Genomic DNA, 16,482 nt, shown 5'->3' on the forward strand with positions numbered 1-16,482 from the left:
TTTTGACATCTTCTTGAGCCGATGATGTTTTAGCACGGCTCAGAATCTAACCGACACTCTCATTTGGAAGTGTCCTTGAGCTAATTTGGCGCCTCGCAGCTTCCACATCATCTTAACCATTTCTCCTTCACTGCCCAAGTCTGGGAATCAAAAGGAATCAAAACAATACATACTTTTCCGTGATGTGTTCCATTCACTCAAGATGTTTGACGCACTTTCTATAATTTCAGACGTTGCGCAGTCATAATAATTAATGGTGCATGAATGAGCACATACTTCCACTCACGCAGGGTGCGCTAGCGGAGTTGGCGTTTCTTCAACGCCGACATGTTGCATTCACACATGCGACCCAGATCATCTCTGAATCTCCCAGGATGCCTTAAACCGGCCGAAGCGGGTCAAGGGTTAAGTGTCACGGTGAGATTGAACTCGCAGGCCGACGACGAACACGGCGCCCTCGCTCCAGCTGCCAGTGTGAACAGAGTCCTGGGTTGTCTAAAATGTCCCCGTGCTAAAGACGTTAGAGCAGAGTGACGATATTTGGAGGCAGAAATGTCGACGTCTGACTCCAGGATTCTCTAAACCAACAAGAACAAACAGCCATGTTTGTTTGAGCTGCGTCGCCGCCAGTGTTTGTGTCCTGTCGTCTAAAGCCTACCTGCCATTTTCCATGAAGCCACCGGCGCTGATTTGCGGCCACTAACCCCTCCCTTCCATGATTTCATCCTGGCCACTCTGACAATTGGCCCCGGATACTGTTCTGGTAAACCGAAGTCACCCCACCGAACGCCACGCAGCCCTGCCTGGAAACCCTCCCTTCAGCTTTAATTACTCTCCGCTCGTCCTGGTGTTTTCTTCACTTCTTTTTCTCCTGAAAATTCAAGCAAATGTTTTCCATTTTGAGTGCTTAAAGGGGGGTTTTGGAAACAATACTGTGGCACCGCTGGGGAAGCTCGCCGCCACTCGATCACATGTGATTTTGTTTAAAGACATGAGCAGTTTGATCACGTCCTGGTGCCAAAGCAGACTTTGATCCAGGTGATTTCCTCCTCTGCTGGAAGGAAACGCACTCCTTTTGCCTTAAAGAGACATTTGACTTTCCTAGTTTTTTTCATGCAGGGGGACTCTGTTGCACGCTGCTTGACGAGAAAGAGAAATATCATTTTAAAAAGTCAAACCTGACCCAGAGACTCTCACAATTAGCTGCCCTCAGAAGGATCATCTAATGAGAAGGCTGTAAATTATCTGATCAAACCGGATCCATTGGCACCCGTGACATTTCACTGCCATTTTTGACAACCAAATATCTACTACCTTGACCTTTCACAAATTGGAGCGCGGCCTAACAAATGGCTCTTTAAACCTCACCTTGGCTCTAAAAGCCTAATTAACGGGCATCACGTCTGAGGAGACGGTTTTTGGTGGAGAATCTCCGGCTTGTTGTGGGTTTTCTGTTGGGGTTTTTTTTGTTGTTTTTTTTCCGAGTCGGCCATCCCCTTGACTAATGATTTCTTTTAGTTTGTTTTCGGAGGCAGCTATCTCCTCGCTGCAGCTTAAGAGTTTCCCTGAAGAGAAGCGACGAGGAAATAATTTGAGAAAACACATTGTGTGGCCTCAGCACTTTGGCTGGCTTAAGATACATTCTGCTCTGCTAAAGCAAAGCATGTCCCTCGTCTTTTTTTTCCCCTTTTCTGTGCTCTGGTTTGTGGTTTGGCCTGGGTAATCTGCTCAACACAGAATCAACAAAAGCCACAGTCTCTTGATTGACCTTATATGTGAAAGTCGATACAAAGAAACGTGGCTCTGCTGCTGATTAAGCCCGGCATGTATGCATGTTTTCCTTTTTGACTTTACAGCACAAAATCTGATTGTATGTCACGAATAAATTAGGTCAGAGAAGTTTCTTTACACGTCGCGTTTATCTCTGACTTCTGGCTGGATTAAGTTACAGTTCTTATTTTAGCCAGCGTGGCGTGACAACAAACCCAGTAATTTAGATGTATTCTCCCCAAAGCACGCTAGTAATGTTTTAGGTGGCTGTCCTCATCGCATTTCTAGCAAGATCTTCCCAATATCCTCCTGTATGACATTTCTCAGGGGAAGACATGAATCCAATTTCTCCCTCCCTCCCTCCCTCTCTCTCTCTCCCTCTCTCTCGGTCGCCTCCTTCACCGTCTCCCTTCCTCTTTCTCGCTCTCTCTTCAGTCAAGAGCGTCGATTGCACTTCAGAGTTCGAGGACTTCTTCGCCAAGCGGAAGCTGGACGACAACGACAGCCACGTGGTGAGCATCGCAGAGTATCTCCAGCGGGGCGACACTGCCATCATCTACCCAGAAGCCCCGGAGGAGCTGTCACGCCTGGGTACGCCAGAGGCCACGGGCCCCGAGGAGAACGGTACGAGTCCTGGTTTATGTAAGACGGCCTGCCTGAGAGTTGGGAAGACGCGCAGGTGGTTGTATGGAAACAAACATACCACCACGCCTCCTTTACGTTAGCATGGATGTTCAACATTTCAACCACTAGAGGGCAGAGTACCCGCGCATCGGAAGGCCGCAACCGTACAACAAAGAGGGAAAGAGGCGCGGGGGCGTGTGTGAGGTTGTGTTCACGGGGAAAGTGACCTTTTTCCGGTTTATTTGCTCCTCATCTTCAAATTAGGGAGGAAATGACCAGAGAGAGTAGAGACGGAGGAGGCGCCATCGAGAAATGAGTCAATACTCATTAATGATGCGTTTATCCGTGGAAGGGCAGAAAAAAAAAACCCTAAGTTCAGACAAAAACACTCACTTGAGGCGTTTTAGTTAAGGGTCTTTGATTCAGAGCAAATGTGGCCAATAATAGACGGACGCCATGAATACTGCGGCTGCCTTCCTCTTCCTGGGTCTTCAGACCAGAATGCGATCCGTAGCTCCTCAAAAACCTTCAGACGTGTGGCCTCCCAACGTCTGCGTACATTTCTGGTGACAGGAGAAGGGAACCTCGACCTCGCCTATAGAGGGCGCCGCGTTCTAGGTTCGAGGAACATTGTGTTTTTGAACACCATCACAGACATTTACTGCGTATTAGATATCCGAGCGAGAGAACAGAATCCAGCTCTCCCTCGCCAGGAGAGGAGAGAGAGGTCAGAAAAAAGAAAGGAAGGAGTCTTCCCTGTGACACGAGCGGGCAGCTGTTGGTCCCACAGATTCGCCGGATGCCTCGGTGTTTACCTACAGTCTTAAGCAACAGCTGGGCAGGGGGCTTGAAATCAGATAGCGCACCTCCGAAGCTCCCAGGAGGGAGGGAGCTGGGGGCTCCAGCGCTGCAGACATGATGGTAGTGGGAACGGCTGGAAAAGGTAGTTTGAAGTAATTATGGCGAATTATGTTGTTGACTTGTGCACATACAGTATCATGTTAGCTGCTATGTCAAGGCAAGTGTGTGGGTGTGTGTGTGTGGGTGTGTGTGTGTGTGGTGGGGGGGTGTGCCAGCCTGACACTGCAGCTCTCATGTGCAGCAGATTGTAGAGATAACTCCCATACCACTCTGGGCAGCCCGCCCGTTAGCTGCCATTGATTCGCTGACCTTTTGGCCCGCTTTCCCTTCCCCTTCCTCCCCCCCTCTTCCTCCCCCTTCCTCCTCCTCCTCCTCCTCCTCCTCCTCCTGCTGTCTCCCGCTCAGACCTGCCACCTGGAACGCCAGATGCCTTCGCCCAACTGTTGACCTGCCCCTACTGCGACCGGGGCTACAAGCGTTTGACATCGCTGAAGGAGCACATCAAGTACCGCCATGAGAAGAACGAGGAGAACTTCGCCTGCCCCCTCTGCAACTACACGTTTGCTTACCGCACGCAGCTCGAGCGGCATATGGCCACACACAAGCCTGCCAGGGATCAGGTGAGGAGGGTCTCCACTCTCACTTTTCCTCCTTTTCTCTGTCGCCTCTCTCCTTCCTAATGTGCTCTGATCCTCGGAGGAGAGAGATCATTTTTTCTGATTGGCAATCATTATTAATTTTTCATGGCATTTTGAAGATGCAGATCCTTTAATGGTAATAACTTTAATTGAGGCCCTAAATGGTTTTTTGATGGCCCTCCTTGATATGATTTTCCAGTCTCGTGTTCACGATCGAATGATTGTGTTAATTTCCAATTTGGAAATTTTTATCAGCTCCTTAACTTCACTTCACTCCTGGCCCTTTAATGTTCTTCTGCTGCAGCCTGCAGTGGCGGCACTCCATCAAACCCCTCCCACCCCCCTACACTTCTAATTTCATGCACTGCATAAACATCTGTGTGTACTGGGATTTTCTGGAGCGATTTACATCCTATACGTCTGAAACAGAACGTGCGTCTGCTGGCAGTTAGCATGAATCACCTTAAAGTCCTGTAAGGTGAAAACACATCAGCCGTCACGCGTGTTTAACTCGCCTGTCAGCTGCAAGTTGAAGATGCAGCCAAAAGAAAAATGCGCCCAGAGTTTTCACACATTGGGGGATAATTAGAACTTCTCTGTGAGATCAAATACATATTCGAGGTGGTGGAGGGAGTGTATTTGTACTTCAGATGACGATTATACATGGATTTATTTCAAACAATTGGACTACAAATGCAAACGAGCTATGAGGCTAAATGCTCAATGTGAGTAAATAAATACAGGAAAGAGAAAAACAATCTCCCCTCACGATCAGTTGATCAATTTTACAAATGAAATGACAAATCCAGCAGGAACGTCCCACCGAAGGGGGAAATGGGGGGGCGTTTTATGGGCGGGGCTAAATAACAACAGATTATCCCGACACTCCATCTCCTGATATAATATATCTTTTAATTAAAGCAGCTGTTAATAACAGATTCTCCATTTTTAATGGTAAATTTTGAGGAGTGAGTCACCGTGTGTGTCTGCAGGCGTGCTTCCTCTCAGCTGTTCTTACACACATTCCCAGTACACACACAAGAACACAATCAGTGGAAATAACACAAGAATGAAGCGACTATCATGATGTTTCCTTGCTGCCTGGCGAGGAGGATCTTCCTACACATTTTTAACATTTCCCCAACTCCACCAACGTTTACCGGCGAGCTTCACGGCCGCGAGTTTGATGCCAGTTGAATTTGTCCACAAGTAAACCGGCCGTTCGCGAAGCCCATTTCCATGAGATTTTCCAAAATTTTCTGGCTTTGTTTATTTTGTAAAAACACTATTTCAGGAGTAAAAAAGGCTGTTTTTGAGTCGCTGGAGGTTTTTCATGCCTCTGCGAGCCTCGATGTTGATTCACTTCCACAGTTATTGCAAATGTATTATTGATTATCAGAGAATCCGCACCTGTGGCTCGATATCCTGCTAATTTTGTGAGTTCTCGCTGTAAAAAAGGGATAAAAACACACGTGTCGCCTCTTTGATATCCAATTTCCTGCCGACGCTCCTCCAGCAGAGGAAGCCTGCGCTGCACAGCCGAGGTAGGAAAGCAGGCGTCCACGGATGATGTCATGCAGCCTGTTGGGTCCCGGGTCGTGGGTGTTGTGTTGTGCTCTCTGAAGCGAGGATGACAGGCTCAGACTGTGGCTGATTTGATCAGATGTCAGCAGCCAGCACTTTCACCTGATCTACCAGCTGGGTGTAAACGTGAGCAGATGGGTGGGCCCCGTCCCAATCCTCATATTACAATGCTGCTGATGCTCCCTGCCACAGTCCAGGCAACCAGCAGCCAGTCCGTCCACGCTCTCCGGCCCGCCTGACGCCGCGCTGGAACCCGGCGTTTCCTCTCCCAGAAAATCACATCAACATTTGGCAATTAGCAGCGACATGAACATCAAGAATAATGTCCTGATAGGTAAACATGGCCGTCTTGTCAGTTTACAAGCCTTAATACTCCTCCTCCTCTTAACCAATTAGCTGAAATATGACTAATTAGAGGTTATACATATGCAAACATCCAGGCGGGTCTCCGCCCACAACCGGCAGCAGCCACGCCGCGGCGTGCAGCAGCGACGGAGCCGTTCAGAGCCATTGTGTCTTATTAGCAGTGGTGGTGAGACTAAACTTTAGCGGGCAGGGGTCCTCGAGGGGGAAGTAAGGGGAAGGTGGCGGTGGAGGGGGGGGGGGCGCAGGGGTGGAGGCAGTGAAGCAGCTGTTGCTGTTTGTTTATGCAACTCAGCAACATACGAGTGGTGGGGTCCCTCTCCGGCGCTTGGCGGGGGCCCCCGACTCTCCCTGCTTGATCTTTGAAGGTTGGGGCTGTTTGAACAATTCCTCCCAGTCCTCCCAGTCCTCCCAGTGTCCTGTGCGCCACCATCTGTCTCCCCAGGAATGTGGGTAGAGTCGGCACACACCCCAGCATTTGTCAAGGCTGAACAGCGAGGAGGGAGGCGCCGCGTTTCCCCCCGTAGCCAGAAAACAGAAAGGTTGCCTCTCTGTTTTGTTGTTTACTAACTGTTTAACGTCCTCACCTCCCACGTGAGTGGAGGGGGGGCTCGGGTCTGCACCCCCGCTGCCGCTGCATCGTTGCTTCAGTTTAGGCCTTTTTTGAACTGCGGATTTGACGGATTGTTGTTTACCTGTTGTTTACGGCGTTTTTCTCCCCGAGGTCGTCAGACATTTACACCCAAAAACACTGACAAAAAAAAAAAAATCCCCTTCACTTCTCCTCGTCTGATAGAAACAAGAAATAAAAACTTGAAGAGGAGCTCAGCCGTTTGGCTGCTGAGTAGCAGGACTCGCCTTGGCTCTGCTGTTCTTAATATTTTTAAAGAGCATAAACACCTTAAAGGATGAGCGTGGTGAATACAGGTATGCAGACTGATTAAGCTCAAATTAATGAAAAGTAGATCCGATCAGTTCTCTAATGAAGGAATAAAAAGATTCTTTTATTCTATCTGCTGGCCCGGCAAATTCTAAAGGCTCCTGTGGCTGAGGAGCCAGGAAATTAAAAGGTATGTGATTCTGTCCGTTATCGGCGCCGCAGCCGCTCAATAGAGGCGCGAGCAGAGAGATGCTCGGTTGGTGTCAGCTGCTTGTTGTCATGCCGACCAATTGTGGTTATTTACCTTGTGATTTTTTTTTAAAATTCAAGTCAATCTCTCTCTCTCTCTCTCTCTCTCGCTCTCTCTCTCCTGCAGCACCAACTGCTCAACCAAGCGGCCGGCAACCGCAAGTTCAAATGCACCGAGTGTGGCAAGGCCTTCAAGTACAAGCACCATCTGAAGGAACACCTCCGGATTCATAGCGGTGAGTGGCGGCAGGAATGTCCAGCCGCTCTCTGAATATTCATAACCGTGATTTAAGAAGGCCATGAATCTGCAGACATTCCTGCAGGTTTATTTTGGACCCTCCCTGCTGTTAATGGACACTGAACTCTGTGTGGAGAATCCCGCCCGCTGCCAAACACAATATTTGTTCAGAAAAGTGTGTGAAGCATATAAACAAATGTGATTGCATCTATTAGTTTATTTGACAAGGACAAAGCCGATTAATCAACAGAAACTATCAAGGAACATGCAGCACTTCTATATTAGCTCGCTAATTCTGCCATTAATCTCATTTCTTATCCTGTATAACATCAAATTGCTAATTTTTCACAATTAATCTTTTCTGTACTTTTGTCTTTCATGTCGTTTGACTGCGCGTCTTTACTGTGGTGCAGCCCACATACATAAGGACAGGACAGGATTCATCGTGAACTTGTCATCTTACGTGAAATATGTCTTGTTTCAGGAGAGAAACCGTACGAATGCCCCAACTGTAAGAAGCGTTTCTCCCACTCGGGCTCCTACAGCTCCCACATCAGCAGTAAAAAGTGCATCGGCCTCATCGCCGTCAACGGCAGGATGCGCAGCAACATGAAGACAGGCTCCTCCCCCACCTCCGCCTCCTCCTCACCCACCAATACTGCAATCACCCAGTTGCGGCAGAAGCTGGAGAACGGCAAGCCGCTGGGCCTCCCCGATCACAACAACCACCTGAACATCAAGACGGAGCCGCTGGACTTCAACGACTACAAGCTGATGATGGCGTCGCACGGCTTCGGCGCTCCGGGTCCGTTCATGAACGGCGGAGTGGGAGGGAGCAGCCCGCTGGGGGTTCACCACAATTCAGCCCAGAGCCCCCTGCAGCACCTGACCATGGCGGGGCTTGAGTCCCAGCTCCTGGGCTACCCGGGACCCCTGATGAACAACCTGAGCGAAGTGCAGAAGGTTCTCCAGATCGTGGACAACACTGTGTGCAGGCAGAAGATGGACTGCAAACCAGAGGAGCTGTCCAAGCTGAAGGCCTACATGAAGGAGCTGGGGTCCCAGGTTGAAGAGCAGAAACAGGGGCTGACATCGCCAGGCGGGGCTCCAGTCAGTCTTCCACTCGTCAATCACAACGGCGCCACCAAAAGCATCATCGACTACACGCTCGAGAAAGTGAACGAAGCCAAAGCCTGCCTCCAGAGCTTGACGACAGACTCAAAGAGACAGATTAGCAATATCAAACGAGAGAAATCCAACCACATGCTCGAAGGAGGTGTGGATGAGAAGGCGCAGGAAAACAACATGTTTACACCGTATGCTTGCCAATATTGTAAAGAGACCTTCCCCGGGCCCATACCTTTGCATCAGCACGAACGCTACCTGTGTAAAATGAACGAGGAGATCAAAGCTGTGCTGCAGCCCAGTGAGAACCTGATGGCCAACAAACCAGGGATGTTCATGGAGAAAAACAGCCACCTGTCCTCCTCCATGCTGGCTGACAAGGGTCTCACTGGGCCTCTCAACCCGTACAGGGACCACATGTCTGTGCTGAAGGCCTACTTTGCCATGAACATGGAGCCCAACTCTGAGGAGCTGCTGAAGATTTCCATAGCCGTGGGCCTCCCTCAGGAGTTCGTCAAGGAGTGGTTCGATCAGAGGAAGATGTACCAGTACGGCAGCACCAGGACTCCGCCGCTCGAGCACAGGAACAACGCCGACATGGTCGTCGGAACCAACAACCACCACACTCCCCCAAAAGACTCTATGGTAGCTCGGTCGCCCGTGTCTCTAATCAAACCTGCTGACCGCATCACGTCCCCCACCATCGCCGAGCTCCATAACAACTGTGACAACTCCCTCAGACATTTGAAAAACCACCAGTTTAGCGGCAGCGCCAAAGCTGCCGGCGACAAGTTGGACCACTCCCGCAGCAACACCCCCTCTCCATTAAACCTGTCCTCCACATCTTCCAAAAACTCTCACAGCAGCTCGTACACTCCAAACAGCTTGACTTCAGAAGACCTGCAGGCCGAGCCGCTGGACCTGTCTCTGCCGAGACTCATGAAGGAGCCCAAGCATGCACTGACTATTAAAAGCAGACCGAAAGTCAACAGTATTACCATCGACCACAACAGCATCCCCTCCCCCCGCGAGCACTTCGAAGAGCCTTTGAACTTGGCCTATCTTAAGAAGGAGTTCTCAGGCTCGACCAACAACGGAAACCTTGAAAAAAGCACTAGCCCCATCTTTGGCATTAACCCCTTCGCTGCCAAACCCCTGTACACGTCACTTCCACCTCAGAGCGCTTTCCCACCTGCCACATTCATGCCCCCGATGCAGGCCAGCATACCAGGTCTTAGGCCCTACCCGGGCATGGATCAAATGGGCTTCCTACCACACATGGCCTACACGTACGCAGCGGGGGCCGCTACCTTTGCCGAGATGCAGCAGAGGAGAAAGTACCAGCGGAAACCAGGTTTCCAGGTAAATAAGCCACCTGTGGTTTTGTGAAAAGCCCCAGGCTCGCTCTCTAAAATGATCTGATCTCATTTCTGTGCTAATTAAAAAACGACTTCAGAGGCAGGAGGGAGAGGGAGAGACGCTCACCTGAGGTAGGGTGAAGCGGCAAAGGTGACGGAGATAAACAGCTGAGGCCCATAGACGGGCGTCAAAGTCGGCAGGTCGCAGGAAGTTGGTGTGCGACGATCGGAGCGCTGATGAGGACGTTTCACCCTGCACTTTTATGGGTTTTATTCATGAAAACCAGCTGAAATTGCATTTATTGGCAACAACCTCGCGTAATTGGACCCATTTAAAAGTTTTTGTAAAACAGCTGCTAGAATTAAAACCATTAAAACCTGCATTTCTTCCCCGCTGCAGCACACAGAAGTGAAAAGAGCCTGGACTTTTGGTGGATTTTAGAACGACTTGGATTCGCCTCCCCGCTTGTTAAATCGTTTCCCCGCTACGCCTAAAATGACCCGTATCTGGCGTCAGGTCCCAAGCGGCTGGTTCTTTGGTCTCGTAACGTTGATCGTCGGGAGGTGCGCGGCTGACATCACCTTCAGCTGTTGTGATTGCAAAAACTACCAAGTCATTTCTTCATGAAAAGGATCTCCATTTGCAGCCCCAGACACAAAAGGTATAAAATCAGGTTCCGGACACATCAAACATTCCTGGGGACGGTGGAATGTTCCCGCTGCCGCCGCGTGGAACACATTAGCGCTCCAGTCCTCCCCTGACCTGATATCTTGTTATTAAACTCGGGTGAAAGGCCTTTGTAAAAATGACAAAGGTGAGCCCCGGAGCCCTGCACTTCTCCCAAATTCCCCCCCGCAACCCTGCTGCATTTAAATCCAAAATGAGGCTTCTACATGTGGATTAATAATGCACAGCCTCCATGTTCATTACCACTGAATGCTGAAGGCTGTTTAACATGGAGGGAACCATTTTGATGAAAAAAAGTATTAATAATGTTTCCTATTCTAAGTTATTAAATTAGATTTTAAAAATACAGCTACAGGCGTTTAGTTCAAATTGATTGCAGAGTGATAGTGGCCCCTTCTTAAAACCCAGTGCACCGCTGCCCTCCCATTATCACACACATATTCATTAAAGACGGCCATTAAGTCACACCTTCTGATTTCAATCATCCGATGAGGTTGCCATTTCTACATTTCTGCTCTGCTGCTGCAATATTGTCCTCCATCCATTCACCTATCAGAATAATCTTCATCATAAAAGAGGATGTGCAGCAGTAACGGGCCTGTGTGAAATGACGCCGTTATTACACAGCCTCACAATGGGCGGCGTGTCAGTTACAGACCAGCATTAGCGGCCACTTTTGTCAGAAATCAACAGGAATCAAACACGCGTGAGAACGCGGGGCCTCGCTCATTGTTCACTTATCTGCTCGCTTAAAGTGCCACGGAAGATCTCTTAGGATAAGATAGCTGCTTTTTATGAGGAGGGGGAGGTGTTGATTGCGACCGTTACTCCTCAAATCCTCATCAAAAGTGGTTGGGGGGTTGGGGGTTCCTACAGATTGCTCGTTGTTAGCGATTAGCATAGCTTCACTGCTGCAAGTAGCAATGAAGGAGTGAAATGTGAGGACTGGGAAGACGAAGCCATCAAGAAAGGAAGACGATGTGATGAGAAGGACGAATGCCGGCAGCGGCCTTATTTCATGTAGAGTTGCCACGGCGGCTACCAAGCTGGCTAGCAGTGGCAGTGGAAGGAGGACGGCTTTGTTGGGTTTTGATGCAAAAGTACATTTACAAGCAATCAGTGGGCTTAAGAAAGTCCACTTTGAATTCTTCCTCTCCCCCCAAACTGACACATCAGCCTCCCGCCGCCGAGTTGTCACCCTAATTCATTGCATTTCCTGTTTTCTCTCTCTCTCTTTTTGTTTTGCTTGTTGTTTTTATTTGTCTAAGGGGGACCTGCTCGACGGTACACCAGATTACATGTCAGGGCTGGACGACATGACAGACCCCGACTCCTGTCTGTCGCGGAAGAAGATAAAGAAGACCGAAAGTGGTATGTACGCGTGTGACTTGTGCGACAAAACATTCCAGAAGAGCAGTTCCCTTCTAAGACACAAATATGAACACACAGGTATATACTGTTCTAGACCCTTATTTTAAACCCCATGCTTTTTATGTTCTAAATGTTTGTGTTGCCAAATCCTACCACTATGATATATATATATATTTTTTGTCACCCCTTTTCCTCTTCTTTCCTTCTCTGCTTAACCCCTGAAGTTGTATGACCTGTAAACCACAGCTAACTTTCTTCTTCATTAACAGGGTTGAGATGCCAGCAAATTTCAAAATTAGAAAGATTTGTTAACGTGTGATGTTTGCGTGATCTTAAATTTGCCATCTTTCTTTTCAAGTGATTGTGTTCCCCATCATATCCTGCCATTTTTTTTCCCCATCTAAAGAGACACTCATCAATTCACCTCCATGTTTAAAGCCAGCTGAAGTCCCCTAATGCCTTTATCGGCCCCCGTTATTGGCGATAGATCACATCAGCGGCGTAGCGCTCAGCTTCAGAGCTGATAACAAGTCTTTCATTATAGTTATTATACAAAGATCCTCTTTCACTGGGTTGCATCATTTATTTTATCTGTAGCAGAGCGCTCAGTGCTTTATGCAGCCTTCATGTTATCTGGTCGGACATAAAAGGGAGGGCGGGTGCACCTTCGCAGGCACGGCGGCTGCGTTATCTCCGACGCCGTCAGGATGCTTTCATGTTTGTGTCGCTATGTGCTCTTTTCATAATATTAGAAGTGGCGTGAAGTTGCCAGATGTTGGGCAGAAGTGCAGATTAAAAGCCTGTTGGCTGGCCGACGGGTGTCACAGGGGAGACGTGTGATTTGTGTGCAGCCATATTTCCACATGTGCTGAGCAGAAGTGGCTTCTTTTTTTCCCCCCCTTTTTTCCCTTTTTTTTTTTTAAACGTAGGTGCTAGAAGAAAGCGAAGGTTAGAAAGCAGGACACGCTCTGGAGCTGCAGCAGCCGTGTGGCCACATTACAAGTCGCAGGACGTTTATTCAGCCAGACAGTTTATGGCCCGGTGTCATAAAACGATCTCACCCGCCCTCGCGGCCAGCGTCGGATTCTCGTTCCTGCCCCGGCCGCTGCCGTCCGCCGTCTCCCGTCTCATCTACGAGACGCAGGCCCAAACCCTAATGGAGGCCCGCGCGTCCCCATGAATTGCGTCCAGAGATAAGCAGGGGAGCCCCTCCACGCATTTGTTTACTCCGTAGTCACGCCTCCTCTGTTTGCTTTGTTTATTTATGTTGCATTCATTGGTGTGGCGCGCGAGCCTAAAATAAGGAGTTGTGGTCGACTTTCTCCGACCGCAGCGGGGAATTTCCATAATATGGAGCCATGAATGCGAGCGCACTTCCTCATTGTGCTCGCAATTTGGATAAACAAATAAGTTAATGCTCCGTGATGTCATCTTGCTCCATGCCATCCAATCCATCTGAGTTTTCCCTCAGCTCTGTGCTTTGACTTGTGTGATGTGTTGTAGCAGCAGGCCGTGGCCAGCCAGGCGACTCACGCCCCCCCGCTCTCTGTTTTGTGTCTCCGCAGGCAAGAGGCCGCACCAGTGCCAGATCTGCAAGAAAGCCTTCAAACACAAGCACCATCTCATCGAGCACTCGCGGCTGCACTCGGGAGAGAAACCGTACCAGTGCGACAAGTGCGGCAAGAGATTCTCCCACTCGGGTTCCTACTCGCAGCACATGAACCACCGCTACTCCTACTGCAAGCGGGAGGCTGAGGAGCGGGAGGCGGCGGAGCGGGAGGCCCGTGAGAAGGGCCACCTGGAGCCCACGGAGCTGCTGATGAGCCGCGCGTACTTGCAGGGCATGACTCCTCAGGGTTACCCCGAGCTGGCTGAGCGCGAGGCCATCTTGAGGCACGACGCCGTGAACGGAGGGATCAGAGAGGGACGGAAGGAAGTGGATGGAACGTACACGAAGATCGGACGTAGGGATGACGAGTTTGAGGAGGAGGAGGAGGAGAGCAAGAGCATGGACACGGACCCGGACACGTTGAGGGACGAGGAGGAGAACGGAGAGCACTCGTTGGACGATAGCTCGCTGGACGGCAAAACGGAAACCAAATCGGATCACGAGGACACGATGGAGGACGGCATGTAACCGGCGGCGACACTTCAGAAGCTTCCCATCTTAAAAGTTTTCTGTTTCAGTTCAGTATTCTTACCTGCTCGGTTTAAAACGCCACGTTTTAAGCTGTACGTGCACGTGCCTGAAGCTTCCGGGAAGCTTGACAGACTCCCCGGGGGGGGGGGGGGGGGAGGGGGGGGAGGGGGAGGGAGGGGGGGGCGGGGAGACGTCTGCCGAACGAGACTGAAACCTGGAGGAGGTGTTGAGGGAAAAAGGGGCGTGGGTTTGTGAAATAAGCTGCATTATGCAAACCGAACAATGAATAAATGAATACATTTCAAAAAATGTACAGTACTAAGGCCTAAAAATATGTGTGGTGCTAACCTCCTCGAATAAACCCCCCGTGTTCCATAGTATTTATAGCACAAATAGTGACTTGTACAAATTGCACTCCGCTTCTATAATCATGATCAAAAATAATAAAAAGTATTGCCTATGTATATATTTATACAGTGTTGGAAAAGAGCAGCAGCGCCTGCACTACAGTCCTTCGATATTACCTTTGTTCCCTTTAGTTTCGCCATGTCGCCAACATCTCCCGCCACACTGTTTTAGGCCTCTCGAATCAAATGAAGGAATTCAAACATTGTATGAAGGAGCTTTTTCTTTTCTTTGTTTCTGATGAAGTTCTAAAGAGACCTCCATTTTAAGGGAAAAAAAAAAATACAGTTTATGGACAGATGGTATGGGGGGGACGCTGAAGGACGAAGCCTTTGTAAGGTGTTTTTGATAAGAGAAAAGAAGCCTTATATGCAAACCTTTTAACCTGTGTGTTTTCTGCAAGTGCCACCCTCGTATCGTGTAAAAGGAAGGTTACTTTGTTTCACCAGCTTCAGTATTATGATGGTTGTTTTTGAAGCACCCGTGTCAGTATTAAGACTATAGGCAGCAGTTCCTTAGTTTACATTATGTTGTGCAATGTTTTCTTTTCTGTCAACTTTTGTCAGTATTACACCAAACCTTTTTTTTTTCTTTTTTTTTGAAAACAACAAATTGCATTCATTTTATTTGTAGGTTGAAAAAAAAAAAACATTATTTATGTGGCCCATTTTATATTTCCTAATTTTATTTATTTCATACTGTTGTGTACAGTACTATAGTTCTTCAATATATAGATATATTTTAGTAAAAAGGAACATGGTGTCGATCATAGGGGCAAATTTTAAAAGAGAGCATTTATTGTGTTTTGAAACATTGTGAAATGCGAAGTTTAATCTTATTTTATTTTATTTCCTCTATTTTCCAGTTACTGGAAAATTCCAAATTTGGGAACTTTTATACAATTGTGAAAACACTGTATTTTCGACTGAAAAAAAAAAAATTCCACTTTCTTCATCTTTGTTTCTTTTTTTAAGCTAAAAAAAATGAAGAGGGACTGTTAAATACTATGTATGATATCATGACTGAAGAAGAATCTTTCCTGAAATGTCTTTGTAAAAGTATTATTGAATTCTTAATTTGTAATTTCTCTTGAAAATGACCCTGCTCGAATAAAAGTAGCCAAATTACAGAGTACCAAAGCCCGGCGCCTCCTGTTTGTTCGCCCTCCCTCACCACAGTGAGGAGACTGCGTTTCTCCACTCGTCCTCGTCCTCCTGCGCCGCAGCAGCACCTCAGTGACGGAGCTCCGACACGAGGCCGGTTGTACTTCATGTGTTTGACCACAAACCATCCGAGAACTGTACTTTAGGTATTTTCTCATTTCTCATTGATGTGTAAAAGTCCCCTCCCTCCTCCTCCAAAAAAAAAAAAAAAAAAAAAGAGGAATATTTCTTCCTGTTTGTGGTCCACCAGCTTTCCTGGTCACAAACCTCTGCATCCCAACTCCGAGCCTGGTCCCTGAAAGCAACACTTGGTTTCAGTTGAGCTGCAGGTTTTCACAGCTGCTCCTGAACTCTCATTCAGAGTTGGAGCGAGCGTCCTCTCACACGCCGGGCTGCCGATAGTTCGTCATTCTGCTGCTGCTGCTGCTCACGAACCTGCAAGTAACACAATGAATCAAGCTGACACACACGTGACACACACGTGACACACACGTGACACACACTCATGTCTGACATTTGTGAAAAAAGAATTATGGGAAGATATTTCTGACCCTTTTTTTTTTTTTTTTGAAAACACACATTTAGAGTTGGTGCGTATTTTGTTTAAATTATGAAAATTAAAAATATGAAAACAGACCTCGGGAACCACAAACCGAACGGAAGCTTCTGGTTCTGCACGAAAACACAAAGTTATTTTGTGGTTCAACATCAAATTTTTACACTGAAAAAACAAAACAAGCTGAAGCTGTAAATGCAGCTTTCATAATAATAAAGTCACCATCAAGAGTGGCAGGAACGAACTTTTCCAGTCGTGCAAACTTCAAATGTGGAGTCGTCAGTGGACCACAATGTTGCTGCAGCGTTTGAGTTCCGTTGAAAGGAGCTTCCGGGAGTTGGAATCCTGCTTCTCGCGGATGAAGTCAAAGATGCTGCAGCCTCACATCTGCATCTCTGACAAAACAAGCAGCCTGACAACTTTCATCTTCCAGCACTTCCATCAATCAAAGGAATTATTAATGACGGAT

At 48.2% G+C, this 16,482-nt stretch overlaps 1 protein-coding gene across 5 annotated transcripts in view; it reads left to right on the forward strand.

Moving 5' to 3' along the window:
* Nucleotides 1–14,031, forward strand: part of zeb2b (zinc finger E-box binding homeobox 2b) — a 75,814-nt gene extending 61,783 nt beyond the window's left edge. For 3 of the 5 annotated variants that reach the window (XM_086202379.1, XM_086202388.1, XM_086202384.1), the window contains exons 5-10: nucleotides 2,206–2,394; nucleotides 3,661–3,875; nucleotides 7,097–7,205; nucleotides 7,692–9,694; nucleotides 11,647–11,827; nucleotides 13,315–14,031. In XM_086202379.1, the coding sequence (XP_086058505.1) occupies nucleotides 2,206–2,394; nucleotides 3,661–3,875; nucleotides 7,097–7,205; nucleotides 7,692–9,694; nucleotides 11,647–11,827; nucleotides 13,315–13,886 (3,269 nt within the window). In that variant the 3' untranslated portion in view covers nucleotides 13,887–14,031. The remainder of the gene's footprint in view (nucleotides 1–2,205; nucleotides 2,395–3,660; nucleotides 3,876–7,096; nucleotides 7,206–7,691; nucleotides 9,695–11,646; nucleotides 11,828–13,314) is intronic. The other 2 variants (XM_086202395.1, XM_086202403.1) reach the window with 1 other exon arrangement.
* The last annotated feature ends 2,451 nt before the right edge of the window (nucleotides 14,032–16,482 follow it).

The sequence above is a fragment of the Aulostomus chinensis genome, chromosome 1 (assembly GCF_037954235.1).
Source record: "Aulostomus chinensis isolate RoL2024-O1b breed Wild chromosome 1, RoL_Achi_v1.0, whole genome shotgun sequence".
Lineage (NCBI taxonomy): Eukaryota > Metazoa > Chordata > Actinopteri > Syngnathiformes > Aulostomidae > Aulostomus > Aulostomus chinensis.